The sequence below is a fragment of the Pecten maximus genome, chromosome 12, assembly GCF_902652985.1.
Source record: "Pecten maximus chromosome 12, xPecMax1.1, whole genome shotgun sequence".
Lineage (NCBI taxonomy): Eukaryota > Metazoa > Mollusca > Bivalvia > Pectinida > Pectinidae > Pecten > Pecten maximus.
Genome location: NC_047026.1, coordinates 35,408,752 through 35,428,752, shown reverse-complemented (window position 1 = coordinate 35,428,752; position 20,001 = coordinate 35,408,752). Strand labels below are relative to the sequence as shown.

Sequence of the window (20,001 nt, the reverse complement as noted above, 5' to 3'; positions counted from 1 at the left end):
TCTAACATTAATCACTAGGTAGAGTTCTAACATTAATCACTAGGTAGAGTTCTAACATTAATCACTAGTATTCTTAACATTAATCACTAGGTAGAGTTCCAATCATCAATCACTAGGTAGAGTTCCTAACATTAATCACTAGGTAGAGTTCCTAACATTAATCACTAGGTAGAGTTCCTAACATTAATCACTAGGTAGAGTTCCTAACATTAATCACTAGGTATAGTTCTAACATTAATCACTAGGTAGAGTTCCTATCATTAATCACTAGGTAGATTTCCTAACATTAATCACTAGGTAGAGTTCTAACATTAATCACTAGGTAGAGTTCTAAACATTAATCACTAGGTAGAGTTCTAACATTAATCACTAGGTAGAGTTCCTAACATTAATCACTAGGTAGAGTTCCTAACATTAATCACTAGGTAGAGTTCCTAACATTAATCACTAGTATTCCTAACATTAATCACTAGGTAGAGTTCCTAACATTAATCACTAGGTAGAGTTCCTAACATTAATCACTAGGTAGAGTTCCTAACATTAATCACTAGGTAGAGTTCCTAACATTAATCACTAGGTAGAGTTCTAACATTTATCACTAGGTAGAGTTCCTAACATTAATCACTAGCGTTCTATCATTAATCACTAGGTAGAGTTCTAACATTAATCACTAGCGTTCCTAACATTAATCACTAGCGTTCCTAACATTAATCCCTAGCGTTCCTAACATTAATCCCTAGCGTTCCTAACATTTATCCCTAGCGTTCCGATCATTTACTATTGGCGAGGCGTTAACCTTACAATACCAATGGGCTTTTTAGGGCGGCTATTACAGAACGAGACATCCCTGTCAAGAGATATACTTGAAAAAATAGAGTTAACTGTGTATTTGACCTTTTTAATTAACTAATTCCGGAACAAGAGTTTTCATACAATGGTTTATCAAATGCAAAATATCCACATACAAACTCATTAAGAAATTTAGACTCATTAGTCAGTGATATCGTAACTATTATTGTTTTTGAAACCTTTGACAGTTAAAGTAATTATTCAGTATTATTTCACACATTAAAGCTTTAAGAATATCGCTACAGTGTAGCTCCTTTTTTGTGCGCCATACATTTTCCTACTCCTTAGAGCACAAAACAGCCTTACCCTTACGTCAACAAATTTAGTATAACTGTTATACCTGGCTGGCATATTTATCCATAGACCATCAAAACTTATAGAAGGGTGCAAAATAAATAAGAATAAACAAAGGACAATTATAGACAGGTTATTATAAATAATGATGATGGTAATCAGACTCCCAAAGTTTTATCAATATCAGTTTATTTTGAAAAAATAATTCAACAATATGTCTGAAACATGAACAAATATTAATTCAAATATAAAAATCCCAAAGAAATTAATGTATTTATCAATAAATGTCTACACTGTTACAATGTGCAAAGGATGTTAAATATGACCATTATGAACGAACTGTTCCAAAGCAAAAATAAAACTGATAAATGTGTACTCGAGTGTTGCTTAATGAAGGTTGTACAGTGTTGGTCAAACAGCACGATAAACAAAAGATGTTCCGAACTGACATTTAGGGCATGGTTGTCACTATTCCGAAATGACAATTAGGACAAGTTCCTTAGCAGCACATATATACAAATCAAAATAGATTTCGATATAGAGGACATACGGCTAGCAATAAGCAATGCAGTTCCACTTGTTCATTGCTTAATTTATACTTGATTATTTCATCAACTTAAGATATCAAACATCCGTATAAGTTTATATAGCATTGTGATTGGTCCATCAAACGTATCACCAAATTATGTTAATGGCGATATCCATTATTGCATTTAGTATTTTTGTCGAAATGTAGGGGAGATTGGGATGTACGAAGATAGTCTACACTTCTGGAGTAGGTTTGTTATGATTGGTATGCTATATACATCCACGCTTTCCTCGAAGTCGGACGATTCGTTACTTTCTTCATCTCCATCTTTCGCCCAGGTCAGCAATCCTCGGTCCTCGCGAGTACCTTTCAAATAAAAGACTAACGCGATATAATGAACATCTACTAATTACAACCTTCTCCTTTGCAGATATCGGAATGTACATGTAAACATAGGCGATGAGGATATTTTCTTACATCAAATGTTGATTTACATAAAAGATCAGTTTTCCAAAACATGAAGTCGTATTGAGAACGAAATCCCATTTCACATACTTACCCGGTAAGGTGTTGTCCAGTAGGCACGCCACCAACCCGCCAATAAAGTTTGAGTTTGTCAGCAGTATTCTCACCAGGTCAGTAAGTTGCCGTGTACCTTTCAGGAAGAGAATAACAAATAACAGAAAAAAGCAAGACATCGGAGATTTCGTTATTGAACAACCTGACTTCTTTAAATATATTAACAATGAGCAATAAAACGAAGTTCGTAACTACCCATCAAACACATTCAATGTTAGCCTAAGTGTCGTGTTGCTTTAACAACAATTCCAAAATCCCCCCAAAAATATCTCTGGTAATGCTAACTTTTATGAAACTATAGCACTCGCATGTCTCTTCCCACACACCTTTAATAAGGAAAACACAAACGAAGGTTTCGAAGTAAAGGAGGTATGAGATTTTCGGTAACTTAATGTTTAAGCTAATTATCTTTTAAACAACTGGGTCCAAAATATTAAAAGATTCTACATCTCTTACAAAGAGCAATCAATGTCGCTCGAAAACAAGACAAGGCTGTTGTATAATTTATGTAAAACCACAACGTCTACACTTTCCGCTAATTTGTTTTGGCGAGTATTTCATGCATTCGGTTAGATATTTGCAAGATAATATCTAAAAGCCAGTGTCAACAACCTGCTCTCATGAACAACGTCAAATAAAAATACGAGTTTCACAACCTACTCTGACGAGTATTTAGGATATGACAATGAACTTGACCTTGAAACAACCCATATGCATAACCAGGTCATTAGGTCTCAAGTCATGCCTGGTATACCGTACCAGGACCTTATCCTTGTTGCGCTAAACCCTTGTTTTCACAAATTATTTTCGTGCCACGTCTGAATCATATCTACAAGCAAGACAAATGCGATACAATGAATGAATGACTTACTCTTCCATACAGTACTACCATTAGTGAGTCGGTGGATAGTAGCGGATCTTTTCAAAACAAAGCTCCGAGACAAACCCAAACCTGTAGGTCATTCATTATTATTTTTTAATCTGAGGATTAAAATAGGAGTGCAAGCTACAACGCTCTGAAGCACGGTATAGGGTGTGCTTTTCGTATGTCTTACTGGAAATATGTAAACGGTACCTTGACCCCACAAGAAAACGATACAAACTACAAATTGCATCAAAAATATTATGTTCCTATATAAGGCATAAAAAGGTGGGTACCTAAAACACCATTGGAAATTACAGAAGAATAATCTAAGAACTAGTACACAATATTTAGGTCCTTCTACAGGTGCTGGTCTCGATTTACTGGAACTAAAAATCCCAAAAGAACCTGCATAAAAGTAGAAGTTTTCTGTAATCTTGGCTCTTCTGTAACTAACTCTAAATTTGTTTTGAAAGGTATTAATATCTTAGGTGTCTTTTGTACAATAACTTGGGTCGGGTTGCACAGTGGTAACACACTTCACCTAGGCGGCCGGGTTTCGATGCTCCGATCGGACGTGAAATGGTATTGGGTCACCTTCCCCACAACCCAGGTACTCAAGTTTCCTCCTACAGTAAGACCCCTCGCGCGCTTCCATCCTGGCCAAAAAGCGTGATTAGTATAAGTTGATATAACTTGTTTCGCAATTGTTGTAAAATAAATAAATTTAATACTTACAATACATTAAACCCTCTCTTTACTGTGTTCCTTATCAATGGACACTAAGATACGCCTCTCCTGTATTCAAAACAGGCTCAAAAGACCAACCTGACAAGTTATAGACCAATATTTCTGACATGTATCTGCCGGAGATGATAATAACACGTGGAAGTCAACAAAGTTATGAATAATGCATACCAAAACAACAACATCGAACTTCTTCAATGTGAGTTTTGAAGGTCCTACTCATGTGAGAGTCAGCTAACCTATGTGATTGATGATGTAAGTTCCAAACTAGACAAGGGTAAACAGACCGATGTCTTAACCATAGACTTCTCTATTGCGATTGTGAAAGCCAACAACTCAAATCGACACCAGATCACCCAACCCAGTCATATTATACTGACAACAGGGAAACCAGTTGTCTCACTCATAAAATGCTGATCGCTAAGCAGGTGAAGAAACTGCATGAACCATTTTAAAGACTCTGGTATGTATCGGTCAGGGGTCAGAACCCAAAGCCATACCTAGGCAATATCTAAGACACCTGTATATATATCATTTAGTATGACTAGATGGAGTGGAATCTTAGACTTTCCTGTAGAAAGATTTATCATGAAGGGGTGGAATTGTATATTAGACATACCTGTATATACAGTTATATGTTTTAGAAAATAGTTTTTTATCCAAGACATACCTGTTTCAAATTTGTCGATGTTTTGTTTCGCCTAATGTGGAATCATCAGACCACATACAAATATGTTTTAGAAAATAGTTTCTTATCCAAGACATACCTGTTTCAAATTTGTCGATGTTTTGTTTCGCCCAATGTGGAATCATCAGACCACATACAAGCGACATCCCAATAACCACTAGGTTCCGAGTTGAACTTAGATTAACATGGTTGAGGTTTGAGAAAATAATACCGAAGAACGACCCCGTTAATATAAAGGTTATGCCACCAATTACAGGGTACGGGATGGCAACGAAACAAGCCGACAGCTTCGCAATAATGGCTACAAGTACAAGCTGCAGTCCAAACATCTGGAAAACTCGTAGACTGCCAACCTGTAAAATAATGTCTTTTTCACTTCCAATATCTTATGTTATTTTGATTTAAATACATATTTTGGTATTTTACCGGTATCATATAGAACCCATAGTTACAGGTATATTCTGGTATTTTACCGGTATCATATAGTATCAATAGTTACAGGTATATTCTTGTATTTTACCAGTATCATATAGTATCCATAGTTACAAATGTATTCTGGTATCTAACCGGTATCATATAGTATTCATAGTTACAGGTATATTCTGGTATTTTACCAGTATCATATAGTATCCATAGTTACAGGTATATTCTTGTATTTTACCGGTATCATATAGTATCAATAGTTACAGGTATATTCTTGTATTTTACCGGTATCATATAGTATCCATAGTTACAGGTATATTCTGGTATTTTACCAGTATCATATAGTATCCATAGTTACAGGTATATTCTTGTATTTTACCAGTATCATATAGTATCAATAGTTACAGGTATATTCTGGTATTTTACCAGTATCATATAGTATCCATAGTTACAGGTATATTCTGGTATTTTACCAGTATCATATAGTATCCATAGTTACAGGTATATTCTTGTATTTTACCAGTATCATATAGTATCAATAGTTACAGGTATATTCTTGTATGTTACCAGTATCATATACAGTAAAACCTTGCTATAACGAATTCCATGGGACCAGGAGAAATAATTCGTTATAACAGAAATTCGTTATAGAGTTTCTGAAACTAAACGTTAACGTCATATAGGCCTACATTATACATATGTAAGCTTAGTTCCATCCCGATTCCACGTATGTTAGTCCATAAACACAACCAAAGACGACTGCACGTTACAAATATTTTATTTCATAAATAGACATCGTTTTTTTTCTAACTCATTTTATTTCTTAAGCTTACATCTTTTTAAACCAATCTGTAATTTTGACTTGTTTTTTTACTGAGACTTTTTAAAAGTATGCTTCGAATGCTGATAAGTTGCTGAATAGTTCTTGCGAAGTGTTTTCTGTCTGACAAATATATCTGCGTAACGTTTCAACACATTGAACGGCCGTTTCAGTTTTTACTGGTTTTACTGTAGTATGCATAGTTACAGGTATATTCTTGTATTTTACCAGTATCATATAGTATCCTTGGTTACAGGTATATTCTTGTATGTTACCAGAATCATATAGTACGCATAGTTACAGGTATATTCTTGTATTTTACCAGTATCATATAGTATCCTGAGTTACAGATATATTCTGGTATTTTACCAGTATCATATAGTATCCATAGTTACAGGTATATTCTTGTATTTTACCAGTATCATATAGTATCCATAGTTACAGGTATATTCTGGTATTTTACCGGTATCATATAGTATCCATAGTTACAGGTATATCCTGGTATTTTACAAGTATCATATAGTATCCTGAGTTACAGATATATTCTGGTATTTTACCGGTATCATATAGTATCCATAATTACAGGTATATTCTTGTATGTTACAAGTATCATATAGTATTCCTGGTTACAGGTATATCCTGGTATTTTACCAGTATCATATAGTATCCATAGTTACAGGTATATTCTTGTATGTTACAAGTATCATATAGTATCCTTGGTTACAGGTATATTCTTGTATTTTATCAGTATTATATAGTATCCATAGTTACAGGTATATTCTGGTATTTAACCAGTATCATATAGTATCCATAGTTACAGGTATATTCTGGTATTTTACCAGTATCATATAGTATCCATAGTTACAGGTATATTCTTGTATTTTACCGGTATCATTTACATTTAATATCCTTAGTTACAGGTTAAACCGATGTTCATAAGGATCTTTATAAATGTCAGCAATCCATTATAAACGAAGTAGATTTCCCTCTTTCGTACTTTCCGTTTTTTGAAAGATTACATCACTGAAGAATGGTTGTGATTGTGCATTATGTCATTTGTAGAGACCCCGGACAATATGTAGGCAGGGAAGGGAACAAAACATTTCTAAATCAGATCGTGGTGTTGACAATAAAACGTTCCCATCAATTGTCGGGTGTTTCACCGGTATCATATGATATTATCCTTACTTACGGGTATAGTCTACGGTATAATGTATTATTCTTAGCTACAGGTATATCATGGTATTGCACTTGTGCCTGAGATTCTATTAGGTTCATACATATTGGTTTATGTCCTTAAACTGTACCTTAGTCATTCCAATGATCCCAATATTTGGACCATATGTTGTAGTAGCATGGCCCACACCGAGACATCCGGCCAAAAAGCTGAAGAAACCTTCTGTTGCAAGCCCTCTGCTTACAGCATGGAGAGGAGGAGGTGGCACTTGAACTACCCTGGCGCATGCGTAATAATCAGCAATCGAATCCAAAATTGAAACCAATGTCGGTATCAGATAGGTAACGAAAATACCGACACTAAATGTAGGAGTGCCAAACTGTCCTGATATAGATAAATAAATCAATCAATTAATTGATTAATAGATAAAATTACTACAGACAATGAATTTACCTACAGTACACAATATCAATGTGGCTCAATATTAAAATATATATTAAAATCGGTAGTTTTTCATGGTAGGACAATAACATAGTTCTTCAATATTGTTTTTATTTAACGAGTTTGAAAAGAAAGAAAATTTGCAAACACATGAATGACACCGCTTGCAAAAATTACAAATATGATATTATTATCAAAATCAAAAGGCCAATCTCATTTAAGAACTAAATATCACATGACGACACATTACCTGGGTACGGCAGGTAGAACCAGGGAGAGGACGATATACCACTGACGGCAGAGTCAATCCTGGCGCGATAGTCAACGCTAGTGACCTCAACACTGAAGACATTTGCTGCTGTCAGTATGGCAGACAGACACAAGCCAATAATTATACCCATTAGAACCTTTAAAACAACAACAGATTAATGTAATGTACAGAAATAAAGAGATCCATCCCGAAACTATAAAATCTGAGAGAAAATGTTTACAAGTTTAACATTTGACATTTTGTTTTCGTATCAAATCAGTATCAAAATCAAAATCAATATATCTTATGTACTGAATGAAATAAAATTGCAAAGAATCTAATTAATAACTGTAGAGGGTAGTAAAACATCATGAACTTACAGAGTAGACCTTTTTAAAGTTTAAAGGGTAATGTAATACAATTAACGAACAATCTTTCAGACAGTGTTGTATATAATAAACTAACTGAGAGGACCATGTGCAGAGGGTAACGTAACGTAATTAACTTACCGAGAGTACCTTATGTAGAGGGTAATGTAATATAATTAACTTACCGAGAGTACCTTATGTAGAGGTAATGTAATATAATGGACTTACCGAGAGTACCTTATGTAGAGGATAATGTAATATAATAAACTTACCGAGAGTACCTTATGTAGAGGGTAATATAATATAATTAACTTACCGAGAGTACCTTATGTAGAAGGTAATGTAATATAATTAACTTACCGAGAGTACCGTATGTAGAGGGTAATGTAATATAATTAACTTACCGAGAGTACCTTATGCAGAGGGTAATGTAATATAATTAACTTACCGAGAGTACTTTATGTAGAGGGTAACGTACTACATAAAAGCCTCTGCCTTTTCGACAAATCGGTACGGGCATGTTTCTTCTGTCCAGGTACATTGACAGCACCAAGGTGGACAACGCTGTTCTATAAATATCCAGAAAAGACTTTAATCTTTTAAATACAATTCAAATATAAATATGCATCCATATAAATTCTTCTTTCTTTAATCCCAGTCTTGGTGTCGTTGGAAGCTTGGTTGAACTTATTGATGACACTTTATCGTCATTTCGTTAAGGAGTACCGGTTAAATCTCAACATTTTATAGTTTTATTTGCTATGTATCAATCTTTACATACTATTGATTTTGATATAAGTGTCAATTTGTGATGCAATATTGCTATTCTTTCAAATCATTCAGCAAGTATAATAACACTTTTAGTATCTGACGTTACGTTCTTTTCAGGGTGTTGCGTTCTTCCATCAAACGTTGCTATACATTATATGTGAGTAGGGAAGACTGTCTGATATTCGCTCTGAAATGTTTTTTAGTCATGAGGATGACTATTGTATATAATAAATTTTAATGTCACCATTTTATTGGCCATTTCATTCAAAACCTGTTGTTCGAGTTTTCTTGTTCTGATTGTAGAGCAAAAATACTAGTTCAATTAGTTACATAACTCACACGGCCGCCACTGCCCAGGATGGTTCACAGAACTTGACCAGTATGAATGCCTGGGGAATGGACACCAGTATAAGAGTGGGGACGATGGTAAGTGGTCCGATATATCGTATTAGAATCCCGACGACTCCCGTCATCCCAACGAGCATGTGGACTATGCCGGCCAGCATTAGACTGCCTGCTAGCTAAGAACAACAAATTAATCATTTAAAATAGATATGTCTCTGATGCCTCGAATAAGGATAGTCGGTAATGTATGGCAAGCCAACTTATCATGTATACATGGAACAATGTTGACGCAGTAATCTACCAAATTATATAGTGAAATATCTGATGAATAAATGACAACTTGGTTTGCCATATTGTTGATTAATGTTCAACATTGAAAGTAAAAATGCAATAGCCTTATATAATGTTACTTCTTAACAGAAGCGTAACTGTTATAAATCATTACTCTTAAGCGCGTTTAACTTCTAGCCCTTCAAACATATGAATGTAAAAATGCATAGAAAAGAATTTAAAAAAAAAAAAACAAAAAACACTAGATATTTAAAACGAAATTGATGTGTTGATATAATTGATCCCTACCACTTTCAGTTTGGGGAACACATACGTCTGTTCAAATAAATGTTGTTTCTCCATGAAGTCATCATCCGATATATTCGTGTGGATCGTCGTGTTAAACGGAGAGGAATCTTCTGTACAAATGTAAATTAAACTTATCTAATAATGTAATATTGTATATAAATCAGATCCATTTCCTCAGGATTTATCAACATTATTAACAAATCGTGTATGTTTTAATATTCGCCAGGGAAATTGTAAAATTGAACTTAATGGTATTACTGAGCAATACTTTCTATAATCTAAGAACTTCTGTCGTGACGGTTTAGTTACAATGTGATATAAGAACAACTTCAAATCCAGGGGTTCTAGTCAGGTCAGGTTCTGTTATACAGATCCGCAGTTATGGAGTTCTCCTTCATCATGATGTGCAAAAGAGTAATACACTTGTGGTTTTGAGGTGTAATGTGCATTTGAGTGATATAACAAGCGGTTGAAAACTCAGGATGGCCACAACAAAAGGCAGGTATTATTTCAATAATTCATGCATACTTTCGACTATTTGGTCTCATATTTTCATCTGCTGTACGTACATTGGTTTGATTTGTTTTTGTTTAACGTCCTATTAACAGCCAGGGTCATTTAAGGACGTGCCAGGTTTTGGAGGTGGAGGAAAGCCGGAGTACCCGGAGAAAAACCACCGGCCTACGGTCAGTACCTGGCAACTGCCCCACGTAGGTTTCGAACTCGCAACCCAGTGGTGGAGGGCTAGTGATAAAGTGTCGGGACACCTTAACCACTCGGCCACCGCGGCCCCGTGTACGTACAAGTAGACATACGGTTGCTATGCAATTCAAAATACAAAAGTTTGAGGTGGTATTGAAAACACACAGAGAAAAAGCATAATTCATTTGTTGGTTTTAGTCATGTCTGAGCACTACTTTGACGATTTTCTCGTCATTTAAATTATTATCAATTTAAATTAATGTGTATGCCAAAACACTTATTATAAGGGAAGAAATAATTTACAGTTTATAGTGATATAAAAACGAGAAACTGTATTAAAACATCCATATAATCAATGCATACTGAAAACCATCGAGTAAAAGTTTCATTTCTATTTTAGTAATATGGGTTTTTTTTTTTAAATTTCGATTGGTTAGGCTTCAATAAGTTCCTCAAGTGCTGTAAAATCATATATATTTCTTTATTTACTTTATCATTTGTGATATGGGTTATATTTTTGCATATATATTTTTCTGTTTCCGTACATATATGACTTATATTCAGCGCATTGTTCTTGAGAAATCGTAAATATCAATATAGCCAAATTGCTTTTTCCAGCCCAGCGGTCGGGCAGCTCCGCCATTTCCTATCTACCTGAGGATGTTTCCACTTAAATTATCTTCAATTCCAATTAGCGGTTATAAGTATAAGAAGTAGCTTGAAGTAGTTTGGGCAAATATTGATTGTTTGGATTTGCGAATGTATAAATAGTATCCTGAAAAGTGGCTGTGCTAATTTGACTATGACCTCATAAACAAATAAAATTAACGATTATTTCTGACATCTCGAGAACTATGGACATTTCTGAATCTCCTATTACTCAACCGCACATTACGTTACAAAACTGCACGTGCATTACTCATATGCACAGAGTGTTTATCTATCGGAGTCTGTACATGATAAGATATAGTTTTGTGACTGATATTCCATTGATTCCTTAAAATTGCAATTGATACAATTTTCATATGTGCATATCTTTTTTTTATTAATTCTGACCATTTCAGATAGACCTATATAACAGGTAATAACATATGAAGACATTCTATATCAGTAATGAGATATTTAATTTGATAAATTCATGTTCTGTGAAGTTTATGTAATATGCATTTCCAAATATTGCCTTAAAATTAAGAAGATGGAATCACTAATGTTTATATAATCTATAAACATACTAGCAATCCCGATAAAGGAATCTGGACATTTCCACTCCGGCAATGAAGAAAGCGCAATCAATGGTAGTATGTAGTATGTGATTGGTCCCTGATACAGTGGCAATCTGCAAAATAATTTCATGTTTAGCATTGACGATACATTTTAGGAGATGCATACGAAGCTTAGAATTTGTTTTTAAAAGTTCCATCCAACTAACCAAACCACCACAAATAATACATCTTTCACCCCTGTGTAACTTAGTGTATTGCTTTAACACACACAACCGTTTACGACGCTTACCTTATACCAAATGTACTCTGAACAAACGTGCACAGTCCAGACAGAAGGATCGTTGACGAAAACATTTGTATTTTGAAGTTCTCCGTGTTTGTAGCACATACAACCTCTGCCAAGAGGGCGACGACGAACAGACATTTTGGAACAGAGGAAATAGTTTGCTGAAATATAGATACATTTTCTCAAAGATGATGCAGCATCGCCGACAAAAACTAATTAAAACATAACCGACTGAAAAAGATACATACAAGATACATACTTAATGTTATCCCCACCCTAAAACCTTTTAAGCTGTTTATTCTCTCTCTCTTTTTTAAGTGAACACATTAATAATTTCATCTAGACGAATTTCTACCGTTCCCCGCCTCTGTATTTTGAATGGAACATTCAGTTTTAAAACGGCATTGTAAGTGTATTGATTATGCTGTTGGTGATGTAACGTCTTTAAATGCCCATTGATCTTTTTACATCAGCACATATTGCTGCTCTGTCAAGGGTATTAAAGTCTGCTCAGTTACAGTTTTATTACCGCAATATTATATGAGGAGCAATATGCAGCTGTATGATAAATGTAACTCATCAACAACTGGCGAATTATACGCCTTTGACAGGCCATATGTCATCCAAATTGGTTAAAAGTCTTCACAGTAATTCAAATATTGCACACTTAATGCTATAAGATTAAATTTTTGATAGAGATATAGAGAAAAAGGAATTCAATGTTATATAGTTAATCTTCAAGGACAAAATAAAAGAAACGTCAAGAGAACATTAAAGGGAGTGTCAGCAACTACGGAGAGTCAAATATAAAATCAGAAATGCATCAATAATATAGGACTGCCGGGAAGATGCTATAGGAAAGAAAAGCACAGAGACATAAACAACAGTAACAGAAGACGTACAACACAACATCCAGAACGACACCAACAGGAGCCGAGGACATACAAAACATTATCAGGAATGACAACAATGGGAGCCGAGGGGATACAAAAAATATATCAGGAATGACAACAATAGCAGCCGAAGGGATACAAAAAATATATCAGGAATGACAACAATGGGAGCCGAGGACATACAAAACATTATCAGGAATAACAACAATGGGAGCCGAGGGGATACAAAAAATATATCAGGAATGACAACAATAGCAGCCGAAGGGATACAAAAAATATATCAGGAATGACAACAATGGGAGCCGAGGACATACAAAACATTATCAGGAATAACAACAATGGGAGCCGAGGGGATACAAAATATATATCAGGAATGAAAACAATAGCAGCCGAAGGGATACAAAAAATATATCAGGAATGACAACAATGGGAGCCGAGGACATACAAAACATTATCAGGAATAACAACAATGGGAGCCGAGGGGATACAAAAAATATATCAGGAATGACAACAATAGCAGCCGAGGGGATACAAAAAATATATCAGGAATGACAACAATGGGAGCCGAGGACATACAAAACATATATCAGGAATGACACCAACAGAAACCGAGGGCATGCAAAACATTATCAGGAATAGCAACAATGGGAGCCGAGGGCATACGAAACAATATCAGGAATAACAACAATGGGAACCGAGGGCATACGAAATAATATCAGGAATGACAACAATAGCAGCCGAGAACATACGAAATAATATCAAGAATAACAACAATGGGAGCCGAGGACATACGAAATAATATCAGGAATGACAACAACAGGAGCCGAGGAGATACGAAACAACTGGGATGGCAACAACAGGAGCGGATGAGAATCGGCTTCAAAAAAGTCTTTGAAATCGAGGACATTCAAAACAATCGGACAACAACAAGAATAATAACTGAAGACATCAAAACTGAATTTAAAACATAACTGGAAATACAACAACTGAACGACAATGACAGATACCAAAGACATAAAAAAAACTCAATGAAAAAAAAAAGGAAACTCCGAGACCAGAATCCGAGAACATCAAAGTAGGAACAACATTTCAGAAAACAGAGACACACAGCAACGAAATGGAAAACAACAGAAGCCGTAGACAAACGAAAAAAAAGTGTCATACTAAAATAGAAATAACAATCATCAAAAGTATAAATGAATATTTGAATGACAATTACATTGATTTCTTGGTACTATGTCTGTGTATAATTTACATCGACGCTATATAAGTGAGAAATCATCTTACCTGGAAAGCCAGCACTACCGTTAGACCTAATGGCGGGTTATCGCTAATCCCGTAAATAAGTGTTGAATGTTTGACAGCAGTTTCAATTTCTAGTGTATCTTCCTTTTGTTGATCAGTATTGACAGATGTAAAGTTTGTTTCCTTCTCCGAATCCACTATATTACTTCTTGATGAAAGTTGCAGAAACTTAACATTTTCTGTGTCGTCCATTCTTCGCATATTGCTGCTCATGGCGTTATTTTCAAATTCTATGTGCAATTCCATACTCTACCTCTGTCTATACTGGAATATTAACAATGACATCCTATATTTATACGGATTTTGATGCGACAGGTGTGCTATATACATAAACTATATACTAAATTATATGTTATCAAAAATAAAATTGGAATTAAAGAAAGAAAGATCAATACTTTCTGTTAATATCATCGGTTTAAATTTTTTTTATTCAGTATTCAACAATGTTCCACATCCATATATTCATATGGGATGGGAACATAAGCTCAGAGTTTATATTAATTTATACCAATAGTACATAGAAAGGGAAATGAATCAATATCAATTTAACATTTCAAATAAACATTTACACATACACATCTGGTGAAAAGAATTTAGTGTAGACATATGCTTCGTGGTGCCTATATTGTTAGTCTTTGAGTAAAACCCGTCTTGTTTATTTCAGAATAATTTAATATTTCAGATCTTAGATACAAAGGGAATTGGGTAACCGGCAAGCCCTCTCTCTCCTCACAGTGATAAGCAGTATACATTCAAATTACAATATAAATGATCAATCAAACGGGAAATATATTATATACGGAGTAATAAATATTGTTATTATGACTAGTACACACCAATAACAGAAGGGAAAATGACAGGATAGTGTAAAAAAACGTCAGCTAGTTTCTCGTACAATGTAGTTAGGTGGACTGTATGTCCATTAATTGTTCTGTAAAGACATCCATCCTTTTTAATAAGATCAATGAAAAAGCGATGGCCCATGTTTATTGGAAGTATATTAGAAACGTCCAGCGTCATTAATAAATCTCTGAGTCATCTCCAGGAAGGTTAAAAATATTCATGTCGGCATCACGTCCAGGATTTCCATCGAATTATCAATCATTTCATGTCGGCATCAAGTCCAGGACATCCATCGAATTATCAGTCATGATTCCATCTCAACGACAGGATGAGTGTTCTGTAAAATGAGTAGGGTCGTCAACAAGTTGACATACAATTATATCCATACATTATATTGATAACAATACATGTACGACTAGGGTAGATAACTCACTGACTTTATTGAAAATCATCTGTAATTAGAATAAAGATTCATTATCAGCCCAATATAAAATATAATGATCAATAATAATCATATATTCAGTTTAAGATTTATCTCCAGAGTTTTGGTGGTCTATAAAAAGTGTCCACCATGAAAAATTTATTAACGATTTTCATTTCAACCAAAATGTATTTAAGATTATTCATTTCAGATTCTGAAAGTCGAATCGCAGTGATATTTCTTAACGTACACAGCAATATCTCCACAAATGGTTTTATGAATGGGTACTGAAATTTAGATTCAAAACGCTCACTTTCTGTGTTCCGTTATAACCAACTCTCCGTGAATTATGGAAAATCATATTGATGTAATTCATTTAAAATCAAATCAGTTTTGGTAATAAACTCTGGACGTTGTGGTTCACTAATGTTTGCCTTTATCAGTAGCTTTTCCAAATGTCTACCGGATATACTGTGCAAAGGGGGGTAACTCAAAAATTAAGGGAGGTAACTTGGTACACTGCACAAAGAAATGAATAGAGAATACTGCGTAGAGTCGTATAATTCCTGTGCATGCTAGAAAAAGGAAAATTCTAAATGGTTATCAAACTAGCTACAGAATTAATAAGCCGGTCTTCATATGATAAATTAAATTATATTTCAGAAATAATTTGTTATAATCTTGGTTAAGGAAAGTTAAATAAGAAAATGAAGAGAAATGTTCAGGATCTCGGTTGCTTTCAATATCACAGAGAAAGAGTAGCTTTAAAAGACAAATAAGTAATGCGATACACGTGATAGAGGAAAAGCTTTAGCATATGCAAAGTCATGGACAAATAATGGACAAAGTCAGGGACAAAGTCAGGAACAAAGTCAGGGACAAATTCAGGGACAAAGTAATAGACAAAGCCATAAACAAAGTCAGGAACAAAGTCAGGAACAAAGTCAGGAACAAAGTCAGGGTCAGAGACAAAGTCAGGGTCAGAGACAAAGTCAGGGTCAAGGACAAAGTCAGGGTCAAGGACAAAGTCAGAGACATGGACAAAGTCAGGGTCAGGGACAATTAAGCTATGGTCAGGGACAATTAAGCCAGGGTCAGGGACAAAGTCAGGGTCAGTGACAAATTCAGGGTCAGGGACAATTAAGCTAGGGTCAGGGACAATTAAGCCAGGGTCAGGGACAAAGTCAGGGACAAAGCCAGGGACAAAGACAGGGACAAAGTCAGGGAATGATCTACAACGTAAGGTAATGTGTACAAAAGCCATCCCAGTAACATAAAGTACAGGGTATACTTTTACGACTGTAATGTCAGTGTAATCGGCCAACTTCTGATCAGTACTCAAGTTTTAGGAGGATTTGGTACATGCACACACACGTACTATGATAGCACATTTATTTTGCATACTATTCCTAAATTAAAATTTAATCTAGCTGCTTACTCAAAGGTATTACACGACCTCACGTGATACAAACCGATACAGACACGGTGAGACAAATAATCATCAGGTCCATGCATTACGTAATATCATACACATAATAAGGACCGATCTGTGTACAAAAATAACCAGTTCACATAAGACGGGTTTTAGTGATAAAGTTACAAACATATAGCACTATTCAATTGCTGTACGTAGTAAAGCAGCACGGTCTATACATCAATATACATATGGTAAGTTCAATGGTTCACCACCGTGGAGAAACATAAGACGATGTCAAAAAATAATAAAGCTAGGGAAAAGCTATTAATTTAGCCGGTTTTCTACACCATGTTCTATACATATTTTAAAATTCTAAACATCTCGTTCGTTCATTGGGATGCCATGTTTTTATATTAAACTCGATATTTCTCATGTAAGCATGCCTCTTATGGTATTGGATATATCTTTGATGTTTTCTGGTAAATGACATTGTATGTTTGCGGGCTAGGGAGAGGGGGCTGTGATAGCACTTGGTAAGAGTTTGCGTAACCTTAGATTACCCGAGGTGCGTGGTTCGGCTTGTGTTTCCCTGGAAGCTGAGAAACGGACCGGTCTGTACTATTATGTAATTGGGCGAATCACTTTACCCGAACCTTACTGGATGGCATGCGACGGGCCCCCTGTACGTTTTAAGTGAGGTAGTCACCAGCTACTATAATGAGACCTCGCTCCAATATGACCCTGGTTGTTCACGGGGCCAACATACCTAACAAACAGACTAGGGTAATGGCCCGGGTGATAGGCAGCAATCTCTGAGGGTAGTTCCGTACATGTAGCTACCTGGAATATCGTTTCTCTGAGTAGTTATGGGCATAAACGTAATCATTTGGAAGAAAGACCAGGAAGACCAGGGTACAATGGGTAATTGGTAGAAGGACTTACTTCGGAAGTTTGGCTTCTTTACCACAAATTCTCTTATACATTTCCATTCTGAGTTAATTCATTCTTTTACTTTATAATTTGCATGATAGCACTTGCAAGTCGAAACAGGAATATGAGAACAATTATAATCTGTCCCTACTTGATAACACAGGGAACGACAAATCACAAACAGAAATTAATGGTTTTGCATATAACAATTCGTACAAGTAAACAACAACTACATAATTCTATTAAATAATGTTATACATATATAGGGACATGGATATTGATACATCGACATTTCATCTGCATATCCTTTGACACTCCAAGCATAAAATATCACGTGTCACTGTCGAGATTCAACGGTTTTAAAATTCAACAGGGGAATATCCCCGTTAGACTTGGTGGTCCATCTAGTCATAGGCTTGCTCAAAATTGACTCGTGTAGGTTTTACACAATGATGTGTTTTATTCACTCTTTTTCAGCAACATTGAATAAAGAATTTCTGTGTCAAAATCAAATGTTGTTCACACATATCGTAGGGCCTAATATAGAACACTCCCTTGGGCACATCCAACCAGTCACTGAATATAGTACTAGTACCAATCTTTACCTGCTGCTTCCTGCTGCTTAGGTAGCAGTACACCAGGTCAACAGAACCTCTACTCAGACCGTAGGATTCCAGCTTCCTGACCAGCAGATTATGAGGTAGGCAGTCGAAAGCCTTGGACAGGTCCATTCGTATGGCGGCGACATACTCGTGGTTGTACAATGCCTTTCGTCAATCCTCCACAAGTCACAACAGGGTTGATTGACATCCAAATCCTGGTTGCAATGAAAGGCTACAAGGAAAGGATGAAAAATATTAGTTAAAAAAACCCGGTCAGTTGATCACACATGGCTCTTTTAAAGATCTTAGAGATACAGGGTAAAATAATGACTGATCGGTAGTTTTTTTTCTAAAATATTGTTTTTTCTTTAAAATAGGAACTACATATGTGTATGTACCTGAGCATCCTTTAACCGGCTAGGGAACTCTGATACACCAAAAGAGTGATTTATCATGCCGCTCAAAGGTGCACTGATGTCTGTACAACAGTCTGTAAGGAATTTAGAATGTTATCAACAACAGTGGCCTTCATGACTTTGACCTCACAGATAGCCTTATCGACAATTAAAGGAGAAACACAACTTAAGCTGAACTTTGATGGAACGTGTGTACGCTCCCTTATCATATGTAACACAGTCTCCTCATCAAACTCTCCTGTACAAATATCAGAGGCAACATTTACATTTGTTAATTGTTAAGAAACATCCATTTAATCATATTTAATTGTCTCACTTTCCATTAAACTAACATTATCAAAACCGGTTGTGCATTTTTTTGATAAAAATATTTTGATAATGGGCCAGAAATCTTTCGCTTATGGACCACCAGCACAGATTCTGAGATAATATTAGGAACGTTCCTATCATTAACCACTAGTATACCAATCATAAATCACTAGCGTTCCGATCATTTATCACTAGCGTTCCGATCATTCATCACTAGCGTTCCTATCAATAATCACTAGCGTTCCTATCGTTAATCACTAGCGTTCATATCATTAATCACTAGCGTTCCGATCATTCATCACTAGCGTTCCTATCAATAATCACTAGCGTTCCTATCGTTAATCACTAGCGTTAGTATCATTAATCACTAGCGTTCCTATCGTTAATCACTAGCGTTCCTAACATTAATCACTAGCGTTCCTAACATTAATCACTAACGTTCCTATCGTTAATCACTAGCGTTCCTATCATTAATCACTAGCGTTCCTAACATTAACCACTAGCGTTCCTATCATTAATCACTAGCGTTCCTAACATTAATCACTAGCGTTCCTATCATTAATCACTAGCGTTCCTAACATTAATCACTGGCGTTCCAATCATTAACCACTAGCGTTCCTATCATTAATCACTACCGTTCCTATCATTAATCACTGGCGTTCCAATCATTAACCACTAGCGTTCCTATCATTAATCACTAGCGTTCCTAACACCAATCACTAGCATTGGAATCATTAATCACTAGCGTTCCTATCATTAATCACTGGCGTTCCAATCATTAATCACTAGCGTTCCTATCGTTAATCACTAGCGTTCCTATCATTAATCACTAGCGTTCCTATCGTTAATCACTGGCGTTCCTATCATTAATCACTAGCGTTCCTGTCGTTAATCACTATTGTTCCTATCGTTAATCACTATTGTTCCTATCG

The 20,001-nt window shown here is 35.5% G+C and overlaps 2 protein-coding genes and 1 long non-coding RNA gene across 3 annotated transcripts; all 3 read right to left on the bottom strand.

Moving 5' to 3' along the window:
- Positions 1-1,311: 1,311 nt before the first annotated feature.
- On the bottom strand, positions 1,312-2,752 carry LOC117338822. Its single transcript, XR_004535046.1, has 2 exons — positions 2,232-2,752; positions 1,312-2,038 (listed from the first exon to the last, which is right to left on the bottom strand). It is a non-coding gene; the product is annotated as an uncharacterized LOC117338822 (long non-coding RNA).
- A 1,133-nt stretch (positions 2,753-3,885) lies between these two features.
- On the bottom strand, positions 3,886-7,810 carry LOC117339020 (solute carrier family 23 member 2-like). Its single transcript, XM_033900385.1, has 4 exons — positions 7,660-7,810; positions 7,099-7,352; positions 4,628-4,901; positions 3,886-3,911 (listed from the first exon to the last, which is right to left on the bottom strand). The coding sequence occupies exons 1-4, from the start codon at positions 7,808-7,810 to the stop codon at positions 3,886-3,888; spliced, it is 705 nt and encodes a 234-aa protein (XP_033756276.1).
- Positions 7,811-9,683: 1,873 nt separating this feature from the next.
- On the bottom strand, positions 9,684-14,344 carry LOC117339019 (solute carrier family 23 member 1-like). Its single transcript, XM_033900384.1, has 4 exons — positions 14,114-14,344; positions 11,937-12,094; positions 11,657-11,760; positions 9,684-9,832 (listed from the first exon to the last, which is right to left on the bottom strand). The coding sequence occupies exons 1-4, from the start codon at positions 14,342-14,344 to the stop codon at positions 9,684-9,686; spliced, it is 642 nt and encodes a 213-aa protein (XP_033756275.1).
- Between the last annotated feature and the right edge of the window lie 5,657 nt (positions 14,345-20,001).